This window comes from Microcaecilia unicolor, chromosome 4 (genome assembly GCF_901765095.1).
Source record: "Microcaecilia unicolor chromosome 4, aMicUni1.1, whole genome shotgun sequence".
NCBI classification, from domain to species: Eukaryota; Metazoa; Chordata; class Amphibia; order Gymnophiona; family Siphonopidae; genus Microcaecilia; species Microcaecilia unicolor.
Window position 1 is genome coordinate 231571213 of NC_044034.1, and position 21375 is coordinate 231592587.

Consider the following 21375-nt stretch of genomic DNA (forward strand, 5'->3'; position numbering starts at 1 on the left):
CCCCTCCCAGCTCACGTCCTCCTGAGGCCTCTTAAGGTGGCCCAGGCTAGTTAGAGAGGGACTTAAGGGTGAGGAGCATTGTTCTATAAATACCATCACAGGAAGTTGCATTACAAAAGGTTTTCCTTTCATTTCATTCACATTATTTGGGTCTTGCATTCTCAAAGCATACACTGTCTTTATGGATAGTAGGCTGTATTTATTTCTTCTTTGATCAAAGCAACTTAACCTCACCATGTAAACCAGGGGCACGTGTATCAAATTTCAGGTTTATTAAGTGCTTGCTATCCCGCCTATCAGTGATGCCAACTAAGTGGCTTACAGACTAAAAAAAAAAAAAAAAAGGAGAAGAACGAAAGAGAAAGACAGTTACAGCAAGCAGAGGGAAGGGGGGGGGGGGGGGGAGAACTACAATAATCTTGATAGAAAAATGGTTGCAAGGAAACACAACCAGGAAGGGGGGGTACTCGCAGAACTCTGTGATGCAAAGGGCTGTACATTGGATAATAAGGAACAGTTAAAGGCCTTTGAATAGAGATGAGTCTTCAAGACAGTCTTGAACTGTTGTATGGAGGATTGAGATCTAAGACACTCTGGTAGCTGATTCCAGAGTTCTAGGCCCTGTACAGAGAAAATAGCATGTCTAATTTTAGCAGGTGTGATTTCCCGAGATATAGGGACAAGCAGACGGTGTTGAGTGGAAGAGTGGAGAGATCATGCCGGAACATAATGAGATGTGGGGGATCTCCAGTAAGTCGTATCTTAAAAAGTAGAGGCAAGATTTTGTAGGTAGTGCGGTAGGAGACTGGAAGCCAATGAGGAGACTGGAGCAGGGGTGTAACATGGTCATATTTCTGGGCACCATGAATGAGTTTAACTGCCATGTTTTGTACAAACTGGAGATCCTTCTGCTTAAGCGATTTACAGAATGAGTTACAATAATCTAGCTGACTGGTAAAGAGAGAATGAACTAAGATGTGAAGTCCTGGGAGGTGCAGAAATGGACGAATAGAGTGGATGAGCCTCAGCCTATGAAACAACCGACTACTGACATATAATAGATGCATACGATAGGTAATTTGATTGTCAAGTACTATCCCTAGGATCCTAGAACTAGTAGTAAGAGGAACAGGAGAATGGGAAAGGAACAATGGTGACTGAAGGGGGTATCTCTTTTCATCCAGTGAAGAGGAGGATGTTACATTTCTTAGGGCTCAGTACCAGTCTATTTGAACAAAACCAATTTGTAATCTGCAAAAGTTATATGGATTTAGAGTACAAAGGAGCTGTATATCATCTTCATAAACAAATGCAGTGAACATGAGGGAGTCAAGTAAGGTCAAAAGAGGAGCTAAAAAAATGTTACAGTAAGGGGGCCAAAATAGATCTTTAAGGCACTCCAGAAGCAAGAGAAAAAGGAGGGGAGTCAGAGAGGCTGGTCCGATCTATATAGGAACGCTGATCTAAGTAAGAAGTGAGCTACTCGTAGGCGGTACCCCGAAGACATGGTGTATAAAGAACGAAAAAACAGAATTGGGTGATCAACTAAATCAAAGGCCAGAAGTAAGGTCACGTGACAGTAGTAGTACAGGTTGAAACTTGTTAAGGTTGGGCTGCTGGATGACCGAGGGGTAAAAGGGGCGATCAAGGAAGATAAAGACGTAGCGGAGAGATTGGATGAATTCTTTGCTTTGGTCTTCACCGAGGAAGATTTGGGTGGGATAGCGGTGTCGGAAATGGTATTTCAAGCGGATAAGTCGGAGAAACTTACTGACTTCACGGTAAACCTGGAGGACGTAATGGGACAGTTCAGCAAACTGAAGAGTAGCAAATCTCCTGGACCGGATGGTATTCATCCTAGAATACTGATAGAACTGAAAATAAGCTTGCGGAGCTACTCTTAATTATATGCAATTTATCCTTAAAATCGAGCGTGGTACCGGAAGATTGGAGGGTGGCCAATGTAACGCTGATTTTTAAAAAAGGTTCCAGGGGAGATACGGGAAATTATAGACCGGTGAGTCTGACGTCTGTGCCGGGGAAAATGGTAGAGGCTATTATCAAAAACAAAATTACAGGGCACATCCGAAGACATGGATTATTGAGACCAAGTCAGCACGGCTTTTGTGTGGGGACATCTTGCCTTACCAATTTACTTCAATTCTTTGAAGGAGTAAACAAATATGTGGACAAAGGGGAGCCGGTTGATATTGTGTATCTGGATTTTCAAAAGGCATTTGACAAGGTACCTCATGAAAGGCTACAGAGGAAATTGGAGGGTCATGGGATAGGAGGAAATGTCCTATTGTGGATTTAAAACTGGTTGAAGGATAGGAAACAGAGAGTGGGGTTAAATGGGCAGTATTCACAATGGAGAAGGATAGTTAGTGGGGTTCCTCAGGGGTCTGTGCTAGGACCGCTGCTTTTTAACATATTTATAAATGATTTAGAGATGGGAGTAACTAGCGAGGTAATTAAATTTGCTGATGACACAAAGTTATTCAAAGTCGTTAACTCTCGCGACAGGATTGTGAAACATTACGGAAGGACCTTACGAGACTGGGAGACTGGGCGGCTAAATGACAGATGACGTTTAATGTGAGCAAGTGCAAGATGATGCATGTGGGAAAAAAGAACCCGAATTGGTTCCACGTTAGGAGTTACGGACCAAGAAAGGGATGTGGGTGTCGTCATTGATAATACACTGAAACCTTCTGCTCAGTGTGCTGCTGCAGCTAGGAAAGTGAATAGAATGTTGGGTATTATTAGGAAAGGTATGGAAAACAGGTGTGAGGATGTTATAATGCCGTTTTCTCCGAGGACAAGCAGGCTGCTTGTTCTCACTGATGGGTGACGTCCACGGCAGCCCCTCCAATCGGAAACTTCACTAGCAAAGTCCTTTGCTAGCCCTCGCGCGCCCGCGCGCACCGCGCATGCGCGGCCGTCTTCCCGCCTGAAACCGGCTCGAGCCGGCCAGTCTTCTTTTGTCCGCACTCGGTACGGTCGTGTTTTCGCCGTGTCGAGCCCCGGAAAAGTCGACCTCAGCGCGTCCAATTTGTTTTGAACGTGTTTTTTTCCTTCGGGAAAGCTTTGTCCTAGTCGGGAAGTGCTCCGGAAACCCCTCGCCGGGTTTCGTGTAAATCCTCCCCGTACTTCTAGCTTTTTTGCCCCGGTAAGTTTTCTTTCGTCGTCGGGGTAGGCCTCTTTTCGGCCTCGGTCGAGATTTTTTCTCCCTCTAAATTTTGGTGCTCCAAATTTCGCCATTTCGGCTTTTGATTTCGCCGGCGTGATTTTTTCCGCCCATGACATCGAAGCCTTCCAGCGGCTTCAAGAAGTGCACCCAGTGCGCCCGGGTTATCTCGCTCACTGATCGACACTCGTCGTGTCTTCAGTGTCTGGGGGCCGAGCACCGCCCTCAGAACTGTAGTCTGTGTTCCCTGCTTCAAAGGCGGACTCAGGTAGCGAGACTAGCCCAGTGGAACGTGTTGTTCTCGGGCTCTTCGTCGGCATCGGCACCGGGATCTTCGAGTGCATCGACGTCGTCAGCGTCCAGACCATCTTCCTCGGCCGCCCCTGCATCGAGTGCATCGAGGCATCGGGCCTCTGCATCGGCGCCGAGACATCGGATAGCTGCATCGACGTCGGTGGTACCAGGACCTCGTCTGCTGATGTCGTCGGACGGTGGTGCATCGGGTGGAGTGCAGGTGAGGGCTGTCCATTCCCCTGCTGGTGGCGGTGAGCCCTCGGGTGGGTCTCCTCCTACCCTGAGGGCTCCTGCGGTACAGCCCCCCCGAGATCGACCTTCTTCAGTCTCGGCCCCGAGGAAGCGACGGATGGATTCGACGTCCTCGTCGGTGCCGGGGAGCTCCGGTGACATGCTTCGGAAGAAATCGAAGAAGCATCGACACCGGTCTCCTCCCCGTGTCGGCACCGAGAGCTCTGGGTCGCCGAGGGATTCGGCACCCAGCAGGCATCGGCACCGAGAGGACCGCTCACCCTCTGTTCAGGAGGTGTCGATGCGCTCCGCTCTGGACAGCCCGGAACAGCCTCCACGCCCGGAACAGGTTCTGACGTCGACGCCTGCATCGACCTCTCAGCCTTTCTCCGCAGCCACTCTAAACGAGAGCCTCCGGGCCGTTCTCCCAGAGATTCTGGGAGAGCTGTTGCGCCCTACCCCTCCGGTACCGGCGGTGCTTGCGCCTCCGGTACCGTCGAGCGTGGCGCCGGCTGGCCCATCGCCCAGGTTGAGGTCCCCGACGTCGGTACCCGCGTGCGGTGCCGACCGCGGCCACCTCCCAGGAAGGCTCCCCGACTACGTCGGCGGAGGGAGCTTCGCCGATGCGGGCCAGGGAGTCTACCTCTCGACGCCCCCATCGTGGACGTGGCTCCACAGAGTCGAGCAGGGCGAGGTTGCAGACACAGGTCCGTGAACTTGTGTCTGACACCGAGGGTGAGGCCTCGTGGGAGGAAGAGGAAGATCCCAGATATTTCTCTGACGAGGAGTCTGAGGGTCTTCCGTCTGATCCCACTCCCTCTCCTGAGAGACAGCTTTCTCCTCCCGAGAGTCTGTCTTTTGCCTCCTTTGTCCGGGAGATGTCTACGGCCATCCCCTTCCCGGTGGTTGTGGAGGACGAGCCCAGGGCTGAAATGTTTGAGCTCCTGGACTATCCTTCTCCACCTAAGGAAGCGTCCACTGTTCCCTTGCACCATGTCCTGAAAAAGACATTGCTTGCGAACTGGACCAAGCCATTAAGTAATCCCCACATCCCCAAGAAGATCGAGTCCCAGTACCGGATCCATGGGGACCCAGAGCTGATGCGCACGCAGTTGCCTCATGATTCTGGAGTTGTGGATCTGGCCCTAAAGAAGGCTAAGAGTTCTAGGGAACATGCTTCGGCGCCCCCGGGCAAAGACGCTAGAACCTTAGACTCCTTTGGGAGGAAGGCCTACCATTCCTCTATGCTCGTGTCCAAGATCCAGTCTTACCAGCTCTACACGAGCATCCACATGCGGAACAATGTGCGGCAGTTGGCGGGCTTGGTTGATGCTCTTCCCCCCGAGCAAGCCAAGCCTTTTCAGGAGGTGGTCAGGCAGCTGAAGGCGTGCAGAAAATTCCTGGCCAGAGGAGTTTATGACACTTTTGATGTTGCGTCCAGGGCCGCTGCTCAAGGTGTGGTGATGCGCAGGCTCTCATGGCTGCGTGCCGCCGACATGGAGAATAGACTCCAGCAGCGGATTGCGGACTCGCCTTGCCGTGCGGACAACATTTTTGGCGAAAAAGTCGAACAGGTGGTAGAGTCTCTCCACCAGCGGGACACCGCATTCGACAAGTTCGCCCGCCGGCAGCCTTCAGCTTCTACCTCTACAGGTAGACGATTTTTCGGGGGAAGGAAGACTGTTCCCTATACTTCTGGTAAGCGTAGGTACAATCCTCCTTCCCGACAGCCTGCGGCCCAGGCTAAGCCCCAGCGCGCTCGCTCTCGTCAGCAGCGTGCGCCTCAGCAAGGCCCCGCGGCTCCCCAGCAAAAGCAAGGGACGAGCTTTTGACTGGCTCCAGCAGAGCATAGCCGACATCCAAGTGTCCGTGCCGGGCGACCTGCCAGTCGGGGGGAGGTTGAAAGCTTTTCACCAAAGGTGGCCTCTCATAACCTCCGACCAGTGGGTTCTGCAAATAGTCCGGCAGGGATACACCCTCAATTTGGCCTTAAAACCTCCAAATTGTCCACCGGGAGCTCAGTCTTACAGCTTCCAGCACAAGAAGGTACTTGCAGAGGAACTCTCCGCCCTTCTCAGCGCCAATGCGGTCGAGCCCGTGCCATCCGGGCAAGAAGGGCTGGGATTCTATTCCAGGTACTTCCTTGTGGAAAAGAAAACAGGGGGGATGCGTCCCATCCTAGACCTAAGGGCCCTGAACAAATATCTCGTAAAAGAAAAGTTCAGGATGCTTTCCCTGGGCACCCTTCTCCCCATGATTCAGCAAAACGATTGGCTATGCTCTCTGGACTTGAAGGATGCCTACACACACATCCCGATACTGCCAGCTCACAGACAGTATCTGCGATTTCAGCTGGGCACACGCCACTTCCAGTACTGTGTGCTACCCTTTGGGCTCGCCTCTGCGCCCAGGGTGTTCACAAAGTGCCTAGCTGTGGTAGCAGCGGCGCTTCGCAGGCTGGGGGTGCACGTGTTCCCATATCTCGACGATTGGCTGGTGAAGAACACATCCGAGGCAGGAGCCCTGCAGTCCATGCAGATGACTATTCGCCTCCTGGAGCTACTGGGGTTTGTGATAAATTACCCAAAGTCCCATCTTCTCCCAGTGCAGAAACTCGAATTCATCGGAGCCCTGCTGGATTCTCGGACGGCTCGCGCCTATCTCCCAGAGGCGAGAGCCAACAACTTGTTGTCCCTCGTCTCGCGGGTGCGAGCGTCCCAGCAGATCACAGCTCAGCAGATGTTGAGATTGCTGGGCCACATGGCCTCCACAGTTCATGTGACTCCCATGGCCCGCCTTCACATGAGATCTGCTCAATGGACCCTAGCCTCCCCGTGGTATCAGGCCGCTGGGGGTCTAGAGGACGTGATCCACCTGTCCACGAGTTTTCTCGAATCCCTGTATTGGTGGACGATTTGCTCCAATTTGACTCTGGGACGTCCCTTCCAAATTCCTCAGCCACAAAAAGTGCTGACCACGGATGCGTCTCTCCTGGGATGGGGAGCTCATGTCGATGGGCTTCACACCCAAGGAAGGTGGTCCCTCCAAGAAAGCGATCTACAGATCAATCTTCTGGAGTTGCGAGCGATCTGGAACGCTCTGAAGGCTTTCAGAGATCGGCTGTCCCACCAAATTATCCAAATTCAGACAGACAACCAGGTTGCCATGTACTATGTCAACAAGCAGGGGGGCACCGGATCTCGCCCCCTGTGTCAGGAAGCCGTCAGCATGTGGCTCTGGGCTCGCCGTCAAGGCATGGTGCTCCAAGCCACATATCTGGCAGGCGTAAACAACAGTCTGGCCGACAGGTTGAGCAGGATTATGCAACCTCACGAGTGGTCGCTCAATTCCCGTGTAGTGCGACAGATCTTCCAGGCGTGGGGCACCCCCCTGGTGGATCTCTTCGCATCTCAAGTGAACCACAAGGTCCCTCAGTTCTGTTCCAGGCTTCAGGCCCACGGCAGACTGGCGTCGGATGCCTTCCTCCTGGATTGGGGGGAGGGCCTCCTGTATGCTTATCCTCCCATCCCTCTGGTGGGGAAGACTTTGTTGAAACTCAAGCAAGACCGAGGCACCATGATTCTGATTGCTCCTTTTTGGCCGCGTCAGATCTGGTTCCCCCTTCTTCTGGAGTTATCCTCCGAAGAACCGTGGAGATTGGAGTGTTTTCCGACCCTCATCACGCAGGACGAGGGGGCTCTTCTGCATCCCAACCTCCAGTCCCTGGCTCTCACGGCCTGGATGTTGAGGGCGTAGACTTTGCCTCTTTGGGTCTGCCAGAGGGTGTCTCCCGCATCTTGCTTCCAGGAAAGACTCCACCAAGAGAAGTTACTTCTTTCATTGGAGGAGGTTTGCCGTCTGGTGTGACAGCAAGGCCCTAGATCCTCGCTCTTGTCCTACACAGACCCTGCTTGAATACCTTCTGCACTTGTCTGAGTCTGGTCTGAAGACCAACTCCGTAAGAGTTCACCTTAGTGCAATCAGTGCATACCATTACCAAGTGGAAGGTAAGCCGATCTCAGGACAGCCTTTAGTTGTTCGCTTTATGAGAGGTTTGCTTTTGTCAAAGCCCCCTGTCAAGCCTCCTACAGTGTCATGGGATCTCAATGTCGTTCTCACCCAGCTGATGAAACCTCCTTTTGAGCCACTGGATTCATGCCATCCGAAGTACTTGACCTGGAAGGTCATTTTCTTGGTGGCAGTTACTTCGGCTCGTAGAGTCAGTGAGCTTCAGGCCCTGGTAGCCCAGGCCCCTTACACTAAATTTCATCACAACAGAGTAGTCCTCCGCACTCACCCTAAGTTCCTGCCAAAGGTCGTGTCGGAGTTCCATCTGAACCAGTCAATTGTCTTGCCAACATTCTTTCCCCGTCCTCATTCCTGCCCTGCTGAACGTCAGCTGCACACATTGGACTGCAAGAGAGCATTGGCCTTCTACCTGGAGCGGACACAGCCCCACAGACAGTCCGCCCAATTGTTTGTTTCTTTTGATCCCAATAGGAGGGGAGTGGCTGTAGGGAAACGCACCATATCCAATTGGCTAGCAGATTGCATTTCCTTCACTTACGCCCAGGCGGGGCTGGCTCTTGAGGGTCATGTCACGGCTCATAATGTTAGAGCCATGGCTGCGTCGGTAGCCCACTTGAAGTCAGCCTCCATTGAAGAAATTTGCAAAGCTGCGACGTGGGCTTCTGTCCACACATTCACATCCCATTACTGCCTGCAGCAGGATACCCGACGCGACAGTCGGTTCGGGCAGTCAGTTCTTCAGAACCTGTTTGGGCTTTAGGATCCAACTCCACCCCCCGAGGGCCCTGTTTGTTCTGTTCCAGGCTACACTCCCAGTTAGTTGGTAAATTTTTTAGGTCAATCTCTGTTATGTCCTCGCCGTTGCGAGGCCCAATTGACCATGGTTGTTGTTTTGAGTGAGCCTGGGGGCTAGGGATACCCCATCAGTGAGAACAAGCAGCCTGCTTGTCCTCGGAGAAAGCGAATGCTACATACCTGTAGAAGGTATTCTCCGAGGACAGCAGGCTGATTGTTCTCACCAACCCGCCCGCCTACCCTTTGGAGTTGTGTCTTCCCTTGTCTTTGTCTTGCTACATATGAGACTGGCCGGCTCGAGCCGGTTTCGGGCGGGAAGACGGCCGCGCATGCGCGGTGCGCGCGGGCGCGCGAGGGCTAGCAAAGGACTTTGCTAGTGAAGTTTCCGATTGGAGGGGCTGCCGTGGACGTCACCCATCAGTGAGAACAATCAGCCTGCTGTCCTCGGAGAATACCTTCTACAGGTATGTAGCATTCGCTGTATCGCTCCATAGTGCGATCGCACCTTGAGTATTGTGTTCAATTCTGGTCGCCGCATCTCAAGAAAGATATAGTAGAATTGGAAAAGGTGCAGCGAAGGGTGACTAAAATGATAGCGGGGATGGGATGACTTCCCTATGAAGAAAGACTAAGGAGGCTAGGACTTTTCAGCTTGGAGAAGAGACGGCTGAGGGGAGACATGATAGAGGTATATAAAATAATGAGTGGAGTGGAGCAGGTGGATATGAAGAGTCTGTTCACGCTTTCCAAAAATACTAGGACTAGGGGTCATGAGATGAAGCTACAGTGTAGTAAATTTAAAACAAATCGGAGAAAATGTTTCTTCACCCAACGCATAATTAAACTCTGGAATTCATTGCCGGAGAACGTGGTGAAGGTGGTTAGCTTAGCAGAGTTTAAAAAGGGGTTAGACGGTTCCTAAAGGACAAGTCGATAAACCACTACTAAATGGACTTGGGAAAAATCCACAATTCCAGGAATAACATGTATAGAATGTTTGTACGTTTGGGAAGCTTGCCAGGTGCCCTTGGCCTGGATTGGCCGCTGTCGTGGACAGGATGCTGGACTCGATGGACCTTTGGTCTTTTCCCAGTGTGGCATTACTTATGTACATGTAGGATGTTATGCCAGGCATTGCAGTTTCGGTATTGTAATTAGCACGAAAGCCAGTTTGATTAGGGTGAAGAATCTGAATTTTAAAGACCAGGTCAGAGAGTTGCCGGAAGGCTATAGTGTCAGTGAGTTTAGCCAAAAAGGGAAGGTTAGCTTTCGGATGATAGTTTGATGGATCATGTATATAATGATAATGAATTTAGGACGTATATAGACTAGCTTCCAGCTGACAGGGGCAACACCTGTGGAAAGATTGAGCGTGATCATAGAATGAATGAACAGAAGGAATGCAAGCAAAACATTTTTGATAAGATGTGATGGGAGAGAGTCATGTGGAGCTGTTTTAGATTTCATGGTTTGAATAATCCGACTAAGCCCGGGAGTGAAGGAAGAGTAAAGGATTCTAGCACTTCTTTATTTTCAGAGGGCATTTGCATGGCAGAAAATTGTGGTGTCGTAAAAGTTAAAGTTGAGGATGAAGCACGTAGTGTCAGGATTTTATTTTCAAAGAAGTTTGCTAGCTTGCCTGCGTCAGGAGGAATGCAGGGAGATCTCTGAGGTGAGAGAAATGTCAGTGTTCATAGAATTTGGTAAAGTTTAGAGAAAGTAGGGGCTGTAGAGATTTGGGCAGAGTAATAATTCTTTTTCGAGCAAGAAGAGAGGCCTTGTAAGAACTCACAAGAGTTTTGTAAATGGTAAGACTACTACTACTGCTACTACTACTAGTACTTATCTTTTCTATAGCTCTACTAGACGTATGCAGCGCTGTACACTTGAACATGAAGAGACAGTCCCTGCTCGACAGAGCTTACAATCTAATTAGGACAATAAGGGAATATTAAAGTGAGGATGATAAAATAAGGGTTCTGAACAAGTGACTAAGGGATAGGAATTAAAAGCAGCATCAAAAAGGTGGGCTTTTAGCTTAGATTTGAAGACAGCCAGAGATGGAGCTTGACGTACCGGCTCAGGAAGTCTATTCCAGGCATATGGTGCAGCAAGATAAAAGGAACGGGGTTTGGAGTTAGTGGTGGAGGAGAAGGATGCAGATAAGAGAGATTTATCCAGTGAATGGAGTTCTCGAGGAGGAATGTAGGGAGAGATGAGAGTGGAGAGGTACTGAGGAGCTGCAGAGTGAATGCACTTATAAGTCAATAAGAGGAGTTTGAACTGTATGCAGAAATGGATAGGAAGCCAGTGAAGTGACTTGAGGAGAGGGCTAATATAAGCATAACGACACTGGTGGAATATTAGTCTTGCAGCAGAATTTTGAACAGATTTGAAGAGGAGAGAGATGGCTAAGTGGGAGACTTGTGAGAAGCAAGTTGCAATAGTCTAAGTGAGAGGTGATAAGAGTGTGGATGAGGGTTCTGGTAGTGTGCTCAGAAAGGAAAGGGTGAACTTTGGTGGTGATAGAAAGAAACAACAGGTTTTAGCAGTCTGCTGAATATGTGCAGAGAAGGAGAGGGAGGAGTCGAAGATGACCCCAAGGTTACGAGCTGATGAGACAGGAAGGATGAGAGTATTATCCACAGAAATAGAGAATGGGGGAAGAGGAGAGGTTGGTTTAGGGGGAAAGATAAGAAGCTCAGTCTTGGTCATGTTTAGTTTAGACTAGAAGGGGAAGGATGGTGACGCCATTTCCTCTCTGCCCATGTATAAGCAGTGTTCACTTCCATGGCTTATCTTCGTGACATTCCCTTTATTGACATTTGCAAAGCTGATACTCAGTCCTCTCCACAAAGCATTACTGTATTGATAATGCATCCAAAACTGAAGGGTTGTTTAGACACTTGTTCCAACAAAACCTTTTTTGATTAACCTGGTTTTCCTCCATCTACTTGGATTTCAACAGCTGTGGACCAGTGTTGTATGATGCAATTATGAATTGCACCCCTGATGTAGACTTTATTGAAACATGCTGGGCTTCTAATGATGTTAATAAATTTCCTTTGAACACACTAACTGTTAAGTATGCCTTTGGTGCCTTTGCTTTTTTTCATTGACATTTTCAATATTTTTTTTTTTGGTTTTTTTTCAATCCTGCCAGTTTTTGGGCATCTCTTGTATTTGGTTCTCAGTTTTCACGGTACTTTTTGCTTCATTTTTTTGTGTACTGGAAATACCCAATCAGTTCAGACTGGTTAGATATTTATTATAAATTCTTATGTATTATCTTATATCCATTGTATTGCAGCCCTTATAATACTCAAATATTTGAAATAAGGATGAACTGCTTTCTGAAATTAAAGCCAATATCTTGTATTGTGACAGCTTTTAGCGCCAATGGAAAAGATGTCATTGTGGATTTCCCTCAGCAGTCTCACTGGACTGGATTATTAGCTGAGATGGAACTAGTTCCCAGCATTCATCCTGGGGTTACGTAAGTTCTTATGTTTTTTATTTTACTAAATGTTTCTGGAGGTATCTACTATACAGTTTAAATGAAATAACTGAAATATCTTGGAGCATTCACAAGAATAATTGATTATGAGAAACAGCTCACATATGTTCTTGTGCAGTGATCAATTTCTTGATTTGTCAAGAAGAATTATTTCCTCATTCTTCCTTTGAATATTCAGGAGAACTAGGCTGTGTTCTACATGCTAGAGAGGGAATTTGCAAACCTTGCTCCCTGACCAGCTAGAGCAATGGCTGTCATACAGTTGAATTTCTCTGCTATAGTTTGAGTTTTTAGACTTGACCCTATAGGGAATCCAATATAGGTCTTATAGTATGTATTGCCATACTGGGACAGACTGAAGGTCCATCAAACCCAGCATCCTGTTTCCAACAGTGGCCAGTCCAGGTTACAAGTACCTGCGAACAGATCCACTTTTCACCAGCCCCGCTACAGAATTTTGAATAAGTCGGATCTTTTAAATTTTATTTTTTGTTAACTCCAGCAACAGCATATCACAGTAATCCAGCCTTGTTATGAGGGATGTGTGAACAACCATAGCGAAGTTGACATTATCAAATAGAACAGAGAATAAGTCTAACTGTATGTCCACTTCGGTCCGAGGCATCAGGGCTCACTTGGAGGATTTCCCTTCCGGGTTGAGGGGGCGCCGCACGATTGATGGGGCTTAGAGAAGCCCCGTCTACACTGCTCCGGCAGAAGGAGTAGAAACCAACGTGGGAGCGGACATCACTGCGATCCTTTCCAGCATCGTCTGCTGAAGCTGGGGCATTCCGCTCGGGACAAAGGGAGCCTCCCGAACTTTGCCTCTCCTTTTTCCCATCGTTCCGACGGGTAAGGCGCTCTCTGCAGTGAACCCGGATCAAGTTCTGGAGCGTGTCCGTTGACATGTCTTAGACCGTCGCCATCTTGGATCCGGCCAGTAAAAGTTTTCTTATGGTTTTTTATATTCTATTAAATTTTATGGCATTGAGGTTTGTTTGTTTTTTTCCACTTACATCTTTATTAAAGGTTTTTTGTTTTTTTTTGGCAAGGGAATTCAGAAAATGAAATGCATGAGAAGCCATCAAAAAGTAACAATGGTGCATTAAATAGGACCTCAACAATACTGAAAGCCATAACTCCTTGCCATCTGTCTCCCCCTCTCCCCCCCAATCTACAACAGACATAATTAGGCAGTATATACTAAATAAGGATGATATCAACTGCTATAAAAGAAAGTTCACAGCATATATTTATTTTATTTTATTTTGTTACATTTGTACCCCGCACTTTGTTAATGAGGTTAACAACTGATGAGATAGGACTGCAATGGTTCTCACATCTGGTCAAAATGCTGTTCTCTTTCATGTTTAAGGGCTGTCAGTTTTTCTATCAAGACCAGATATCGAGGGGGGTCACGTGATGTGGAGTTGAATGGACGTCCCGAAGCCTGGCTCTACTCACGTCGTTTGAAACCTGCTGATTTTGCCTTGTGAAGTATCTGGGATAAACTCCAGTTTGACCCTGTCTGTTATAGCAAAGTGCAACGCTTCTTTTGGGGAGGAAGTAGAACCCAGCAGAGCGACTGACAAGTGGTTATGCCTGCGAGGACTCCGCGGGCTAGGAAACACTGTGCGCAGCACGGGAAACCCAAGATGGCGGCGTTACACCCCAGCCCCTCTCCGGTGACCATGCCAGCTGAGGCGATCAAAGAACTGACACAACAAATAATGGCGGCTCTGGATGATAAAGCTCCAAGCTGCGATGGAACACATTAAAGAAGCTTTGGTGGGCCGAATACCAGATTGCAGCAGGCGGAAGACCGCATTTTGTGGCAGGAGGATAGAGCTGAAACGGTGGACAGGAGGTTAGCAGCGCTAGAGGGGCAATGCAGACGGTTCGCGCAGCAGGTCGATGACCATGAAAATCGTAGCAGGCGCAACAACCTCAGAATTATCGGGCTGCCCGAATCGGTCAAAGATAAAGAACTTTGGGAGTTCATGGAGAGGGGGCTACTGGGCCAATTGGAGCTACAATTGCCAGAGACGGTGCACAGAGTGGGAGCACTCCATGAAGGAGAGCAGCACCCGTGGCCCGTCCTGGCCCAGATCCTTAATTATGCAGAGAAGGACAGAGTCCTCCAGGCATTTAGAGCAAAGAGAGTGTTACGATTGTGGCCGTGACCTCTCCCAGACTTACCTTATTCTGGTGGTCAGCTTCTTTGCTGGCTTCTGTTTCTTCTTTCTGTGTTGCTAGAGCTGGCTCTGTGTCGAGGGCTGGCTGCTCCCAGCGTGAGTCTAATTGCTTTACTATACTGCAGCTGTGTGTGTTACCTGAGCTAGCTGCCTGTGTGTGCTGGTTGCTTCCAGTGTGGCTCTAATTGCTTTGCTATACTGCAGCTGTGGGAGTTAAGCTTGAGTTAGCTCTAGCTCTGTTTCAGTATGCTGCCTGCCTGTGTCTGGTAGTGGTGACATCATCAGGCAGGGCCTTGATAAGGAAGTGGTGTTCTTCCCTTCAGGACCTTTGCAACGTTTGCTTAGCCGTTTGCTTTAGGTCCAGGTTAGTGGTAGTGCAGTGTGCACTTTTGATCTGTGTTAGCTTCCCTGCTTGTCCCTTGTGGCTCCCCAGCTTTCCCTTTTGGTGCTTTAGAAGCACTACTGTGTTTTGGTGCTTTTGAAGCACTACTGTGTTTTGGTGCTTTTGAAGCACTACTGTGTTTTGGTGCTTTAGAAGCACTTCCGTGCTTGGTGCTTTAGGAAGCATTTCTGTGTTTGGTGCTTTAGAAGCACTTTTGGCTTATGTGTTTAGCTTCCCTGCTTTTCCCTTGTATCTTCCCTGCTTTCCCTTTTGGTGCTTTGGAAGCACTTCTGTGTTTTGGTGCTGTAGGAAGCACTTCTGTGTTTGGTGCTTTAGAAGCACTTTTGGCTTATGTGTTTAGCTCCCCTGCTTTCCCTTTTTGGTGCTTTGGAAGCACTTCTGTGTTTGGTGCTTTAGTAGCACTTCTGTGTTTGGTGCTTAGTAGCACCTGTGTTAGCTTATATGTTTAGGTTCCCTGCTCTTTCCCTGTGGCTCCTCTGCTTTTCCTAGTGGTGCTATTGGTAGCACTTCTGTTAGTATAGGGCTTAGGAAGTCCTTTTGTTGGTTTATTGTTAGAAACACTTTTTGTTTCCAGCTTGTTCTAGTCCTGGTCCCTGTGTCATCCAGTAAGTCCTGCCGGCCACTCGAACCCAGGGGCTCAACCCTTGGGGGGCAGTGGCTAAGTGCAGGTGAAGCTGTACGGACCAGTCTGTTGTGTTCCAGTCCTCCAGTCCGGGGGATTCCAGTCCTGTGTCCTCCAGTCCAGTGTTCCAGTCCTGTGTCCTCCAGTCCGGGGGATTTCAGTCCAGTGTTCCAGTCCTGTGTCCTCCAGTCTGGGGGATTCCAGTCCAGTGTTGCAGTCCAGTGTTCCAGTCCTGTGTCCTCCAGTCCGGGGGATTCCAGTCCGTGTGTTCCGGCTCGCTGGGCGGTGCCTGCAGTCCCTGCCGGTGTGCTTGCCCAGCATTGGTTGGTGGGTTTTGCCTGCTGCTGTCACTCCTCGTCAGCAGCCCAAGGGCTCACGTTTGCTCCAGAGCCCGGTCCCGCGGGCTCTGAACCTGAGAACCTGACAGAGAGCTGTGGAATATCAGGGCCATAAGATATTACTGTTTAAAGGCTACTTGGCCCAGGTGTCTGATCAGAGGAAAAGGATGGGTCAGCATTGTAAGTGTCTTTTTGACAATGGAGTGTGTTTTGCTCTATTGTACCCTGCCAAGGTTCGCCTTTTGCGCGAAGACAAGACCTTCTTTTTGGGGGCCTTTGGATAAACTGCCTTGAGATGTTGTGGAGAGAGCTGTGTTCGGCTGGAGGTTCTTTATAGCATTCGGGCGTGGCATTTACAGGAGGCTTCGTGGAGCAGCCTGCTGAAGATCTGCTGGACTGAAGATTTGCTGGACTACTTGTCTTTTTGTTTCAGTTGTGTTTCTATAAATATTTTACTCCGTGATAACACTTTGACATGTTTTTGATTAGTGCATACTGTTGAGCAGGACAGTTACCTGGGGTTAACAGATTAGGGAAGAAGTATGCTCCCTTAATTAGTGTTACTTCTGTTCTTTATGCTATTGACATGTGGTTGGAAAGCGATGGGAGGGGGGAGACAGGTAGGGTTAGTGGTGGCAAGAAGGAATGAATGTTGTGGAAGTGTGTAGGGTATGTGTATGGATTTTTCTGGTTGTGGGGGGGGGGGGAGAGTTGGGGGGGTAAGGGTAAGTTTGGAGGGGGTACAAGTGTGTGGAATTGGTAAGGAATGGGGGATGGTAGAGTGGGGGGTTGCTTTGTCCAGATATTGCTGGGGTGGGCGAGGTGGTTGGGCGATGAGTTCTTGTTCTTCTTTTCTAGAGGGGGTAGGGGTCTGATCTTATGTCTCTCTGATGGTTTTTGGGTGTTTCCGGGGGGTCTAGCTGGGAGGCCTTCTGTGAATAATTTTGTTATTACTTCTTTTGGACGTATGCTTTTGTTAAAGGGGTGTCCTGGAGGACCTTAAAGTTTTCTCCCTAAATGTTGATGGAATCCACTCCCCTTTAAAGCGTACCAAAATTCTTCAAATGCTTAGGCGTCAAACCGTTGATGTGACGCTGCTGCAGGAAACCCATCTAGGGAAATTCGAACATCTTAAATTGAAAATAAATTGCGGCTTACAATGGTAGGCAACGGGGAGTGGCTATTTTATTTAAGAGAAATTTGGCTTTTCCATGCATAGGTTGCATCAGGACCCGGAAGGTCAGTACGCGATCATGGCTGGGCTTTTGCAGGGTGTCAAGGTAGCTTTTTGTAGTGTATATGCCCCAAATGTTTACTCATAAATTTTTTACTTTGTTGGCAGCTAAACTGGCAACCTTTGATGATTACCCTTTAATAATGGGGGGGGGGGGGGGATTTCAACATTACAAGTGACCCTCTGATAGATTGTAAACCTCCTAAGAAACCTACCAAGGATCATGGGGACAGGGGAGTCAACTTTTTTATCTGAGAGGTAGATGTCGTAGACATATGGCGGCTCCTACATATGGATGAGCGGGATTTCACCTTTTTTTCCACACCCTCACAAAGTTCACGCGCATCTAGACTATGTTTAGCTGTTCCATTCCCTGATACGTAGTGTAGAGCGAGCTGAAGTAGGAGTACCTGATGTCTCTGATCATAGCCCCGGTGTGGGTTGTCGTGCGGTGGGGCGAGGGGGCAGGCGTTGCACGATGGCGCATGAATCCAGCTCTGTACCAGGACTGCGATTTCTGGAAGTATCTGAGGCAGGGTTTTCTGGATTATGTAGCCGAGAACGATGTTTAGTCCGTAGGGCCTCCAGTATACTGGGAGGCGGCTAAGGCGGTGCTCTGGGGCAAGATTATAGCCTACACTGCTTCTAACAACAAGAAGGAGGATCTTAGGCTTCGAAAACTGGCAACCTTGCTGCGGAGTTTTTTTCTATCCCCATCGGAGAAAACATGGCGTGATTTCTTTGAAGCGAAAAAGCAGATGCAGGCTATGTTGGATGCAAGAAAAACTAAATGAGTTCTTTGCTTCGGTCTTCACCGAGGAAGATTTGGGTGGGATACCAGTGCTGGACAGGGTATTCGAAGCTGAAGAGTTGGAAAAACTTATTGAAATATCTGTAAATCTGGAAGACGTAATGGAGCAGTTACGCAAACTAAAGAGTAGCAAATCTCCTGGACCGGATGGTATTCACCCTAGGGTACTGATAGAACATAAAAAATGAGCTGGCAGAGCTGCTGTTATTGATTTGTAATTTATCTTTAAAATCAAGCGTGGTACTGGAAGATTGAAGGGTGGCTAATGTAACGTCAGTATTTTAAAAAGGTTCCAGAGGAGACCCGGGAAATTATAGACAGTTGAGTCTGATGGTGCCAGGCAAAATGGTAGAGACTATAATCAAGAACAAAATTACAGAGCACATTCAAAAGCATAGACTAATGGGACAAAGTCAACATGGATTTAGTGAAGGGAAGTCTTGCCTTACCAATCTGCTGCATTTCTTTGAAGGGGTAAACACACATGTGGACAAAGATGAGCCGGTTGATATTGTGTGTCTAGATTTTCAGAAGGCGTTTGATAAGGTCCCTCATGAAAGACTACAGAGGAAATTAGAGGGACATGGGATCGGAGGTAGTGTCTTACTGTGGATTAAAAACTGGTTGAAAGATAGGAAACAGAGAGTAGGATTAAAAGGTCAATATTCGCAATGGAAAAGGATAGTTAGCGAGGTCCCTCAGGGATCGGTGCTGGGACCTCTGCTTTTTAACATATTCATAAATGACCTAGAGATGGGGCTAACTAGTGAGGTAATTTGCCGATGACACAAAGTTATTCAAAGTAGTCAAATCGCGGGAAGATTGTGAAAAACTACAAGAGGACCTTACGAGACTGGAAGACTGGGCGTCTAAATGGCAGATGACGTTTAATGTGAACAAGTGCAAAGTGATGCATGTGGGAAAGAGGAACCCAAACTATAACTACATTATGCAAGGTTCAGCGTTGGGAGTCACGGACCAAGAAAGGGATGTAGGTGTCATCGTTGATGATATGTTGAAAACTTCTGCTCAATGTGCTGCTGTGGCTAGGAAAGCAAATAGAATGTTGGGTATCATTAGGAAAGGGATTGAAAACAAAAATAAGGATATTATTCTGCCATTGTATTGCTCCATGGTGCGACCGCACCTCGAGTATTGTGTTCAATTCTGCTCGCCGCAACTCAAAAAAAGACATAGTGGAATTGGAAATGGTGCAGAGAAGGGCGACAAAGATGATACAGGGGATGGGATAGGCTATCAGGACAGGCCGAAGAGGCTGGGGCTCTTCAGCTTGGAGAAAAGGCGGCTGAGGGGAGATATGATAGAGGTCTATAAGATAATGAGTGGAATGGAACGGGTCGATGTGGACAAGAGGGCATGCGATGAAGCTGCAGTGTGGTAAATTTAAAACGAATTGGAGGAAATTTTTCTTCACTCAACGTGTAGTTAAACTGGAATTCGCTGCCGGAAAAGGTGGTTAAGGCGGTTAACTTAGCGGACTTCAAAAAAGGGTTGGACGGCTTCCTGGAAGAAAAAGCCATAGAATGTTATTGAATGGATGAGGTAATAATACAGTATTTCTAGGATGGGCGGGACAAATTGCTTGTTCTTTTGGCTGCTGTCGGTGACAGGGTGCTGGGCTCGATGGACCCTTGGTCTGTCCCAGCATGGCGATGCTTATGTACTTAAGGGCCCTTTATAGTGTTAAATTGTATAAATTTCGGTTGCACCAATGGGATAATAAAACGGGTAAATTGTTCGCCTCCCTGGTGAATCAGAAGGCAGCAAAGAGCTACATTGATAAAATTAGAGATTCTGCTGGGAAACTGCACAGTCACACAGGGACCATTCAACGTGAATTCGTACGTTTTTATTCATCACTTTATAGTAAGGAGAATTTCTCCATTGAGCGCTGTGAGGAGTTCTTTGCTCAACTGAGTTTGCCAATTTTGACGAGGGATCAATTGGAATCACTGAATGCGCCGTTGCAAGGGCAGGAAGTACAAAGAGTTATTAAGCAACTGAAGTGGGCTAAGGCCCCAGGGCTGGATGGTTTGGGTGCGGAGTTCTATAAGATCCTACAGGACTTGTTGGTTCCATCATTTGTGTCCATGTGTGATTTGTTGCGGGAGACTAGGGAAATGGGCTCCTCCTTAAATCATGTTTTTATTACTGTCCTTCCCAAATCAGGAAAGGATGAAGACTTAGTAGGATCCTACAGGCCCATCTCGCTACTTAATCAGGATGTCAAAATTTTGGCGGCACGGTTGAATAGATTTCTCCCCCAGCTGGTTCACTTGGACCAAGTGAGTTTTGTTTCAGGAAGATTTGCCTTGTCCAACATCTTAAAAGTTAGTCGTTCTTTGTTTGAGGGGAGCGGGCGAAGAGGGGATGCAATTCTGGCTAGTCTGGATGCAGAGAAGGCCTTTGATAAAGTGGTATGGGAATATTTATTATGGCCGATGCAACGTTATGGCATTCGGGGTGCCTTTTTGGATTGGTGAGAGCACTTTATAGTAACCCCACAGCTCAATTATTATTAATGAAAGTCTGACAGAAAAGATATCTTTGCAGGGGGAACAAGGCAGGGGTGTCCGTTATCCCCCTTACTATTTGTATTGACGCTGGAGCCTCTGGCCACTAAGATTCGACAGGATTCTGAAGTGACAAGGGTTCTAGTTGGAGGGAAGGAATACCGTATTAATTTGTTTGTGGACGATCTGCTTTTGATGCTGGACAACTCATCAGTTAGCTTACTGCGAGTAATGACCATTTTTCGAGATTTTGGGGCCTTCTTGGGTCTCAGTATAAACTTTGGGAAATCAGAGGCGTTGCCGATCTTCTGCCCGTGCGTATGTGCAGAGCTGCCGAATTTTCCTTTGTTGTGGGCAGATGTGGGTATAAAGTATTTGGGAGTTTTTCTCAGCGCCATTCACTCATGGGTATACAATAAAAATGTAATAGAAAAACTAGAGGCCATAAAGAAGCTCTGTTCCTGCTGGAAGGACTTACCAGTGAACTTTTTGGGTAGTGTCGCGTTGATTAAAATGATTGTTTTGCCTAAACTGCTGTACCCGCTGCAGATGCTCCCACTCTGGGTGCGTAGAAGGGAAGAATGTGAGTTTCGCAGTATTGTTAGCTCCTTTATTTGACATGAAAAAAGAGCAAGGATTTCGTATCTTAAGTTAATACACAAGAGGGGGGGGGGGGTTTGGCTGCCCGACTTAAGGGTATATAATGTTGTGGCACTTCTCCGCTGGATTCATGAGCTACATTCAGGGGTTAGTTTTTTTTGCTCCCGTCGATTTTTGGAAGAGCTGGTGTGTACCTTGTGACCTCTTTGTTGTATTAGAGTCCTGGCGGTCCCGGGCTATGGGAGTCCTGCGGGGGAACTCGTTCTGGGGGGGCTTTGCGTGGGGCATGGGCATGGTGGCGGAGTCATGGAGGTGCGGGGGGAGTGAGTCCTTTCCTCATATTGGTAGGCAACCCCGACTTCCCCGCGAGTCAGAATTCGGTTATCTTTGAAAATGGGCAGAAGGAGGGTGTAAGTTCCTGGGCTTCTACTGTTACTAGGGGATACTTGTTTTCCTTCCTTTGACCAAGTTGGGGATCCATCCCCAACTTCCACTTCTTTGCCTACCTTCAGGTCAAGATTATGCTCTAGCCACCGAGAGGGGGCTGAAGGCGCAGGTAGTTTTTTCACAATTGGACAAGTA

At 48.2% G+C, this 21375-nt stretch overlaps 1 protein-coding gene across 1 annotated transcript in view; it reads left to right on the forward strand.

The window, feature by feature from the left end:
* The window catches only part of HERC2 (HECT and RLD domain containing E3 ubiquitin protein ligase 2), a 921269-nt gene that overhangs the window by 421588 nt on the left and 478306 nt on the right, over positions 1–21375 (forward strand). Inside the window, 1 exon segment of the mRNA XM_030201308.1 lies at positions 11927–12035. Coding sequence (XP_030057168.1) covers positions 11927–12035 — 109 coding nt within the window.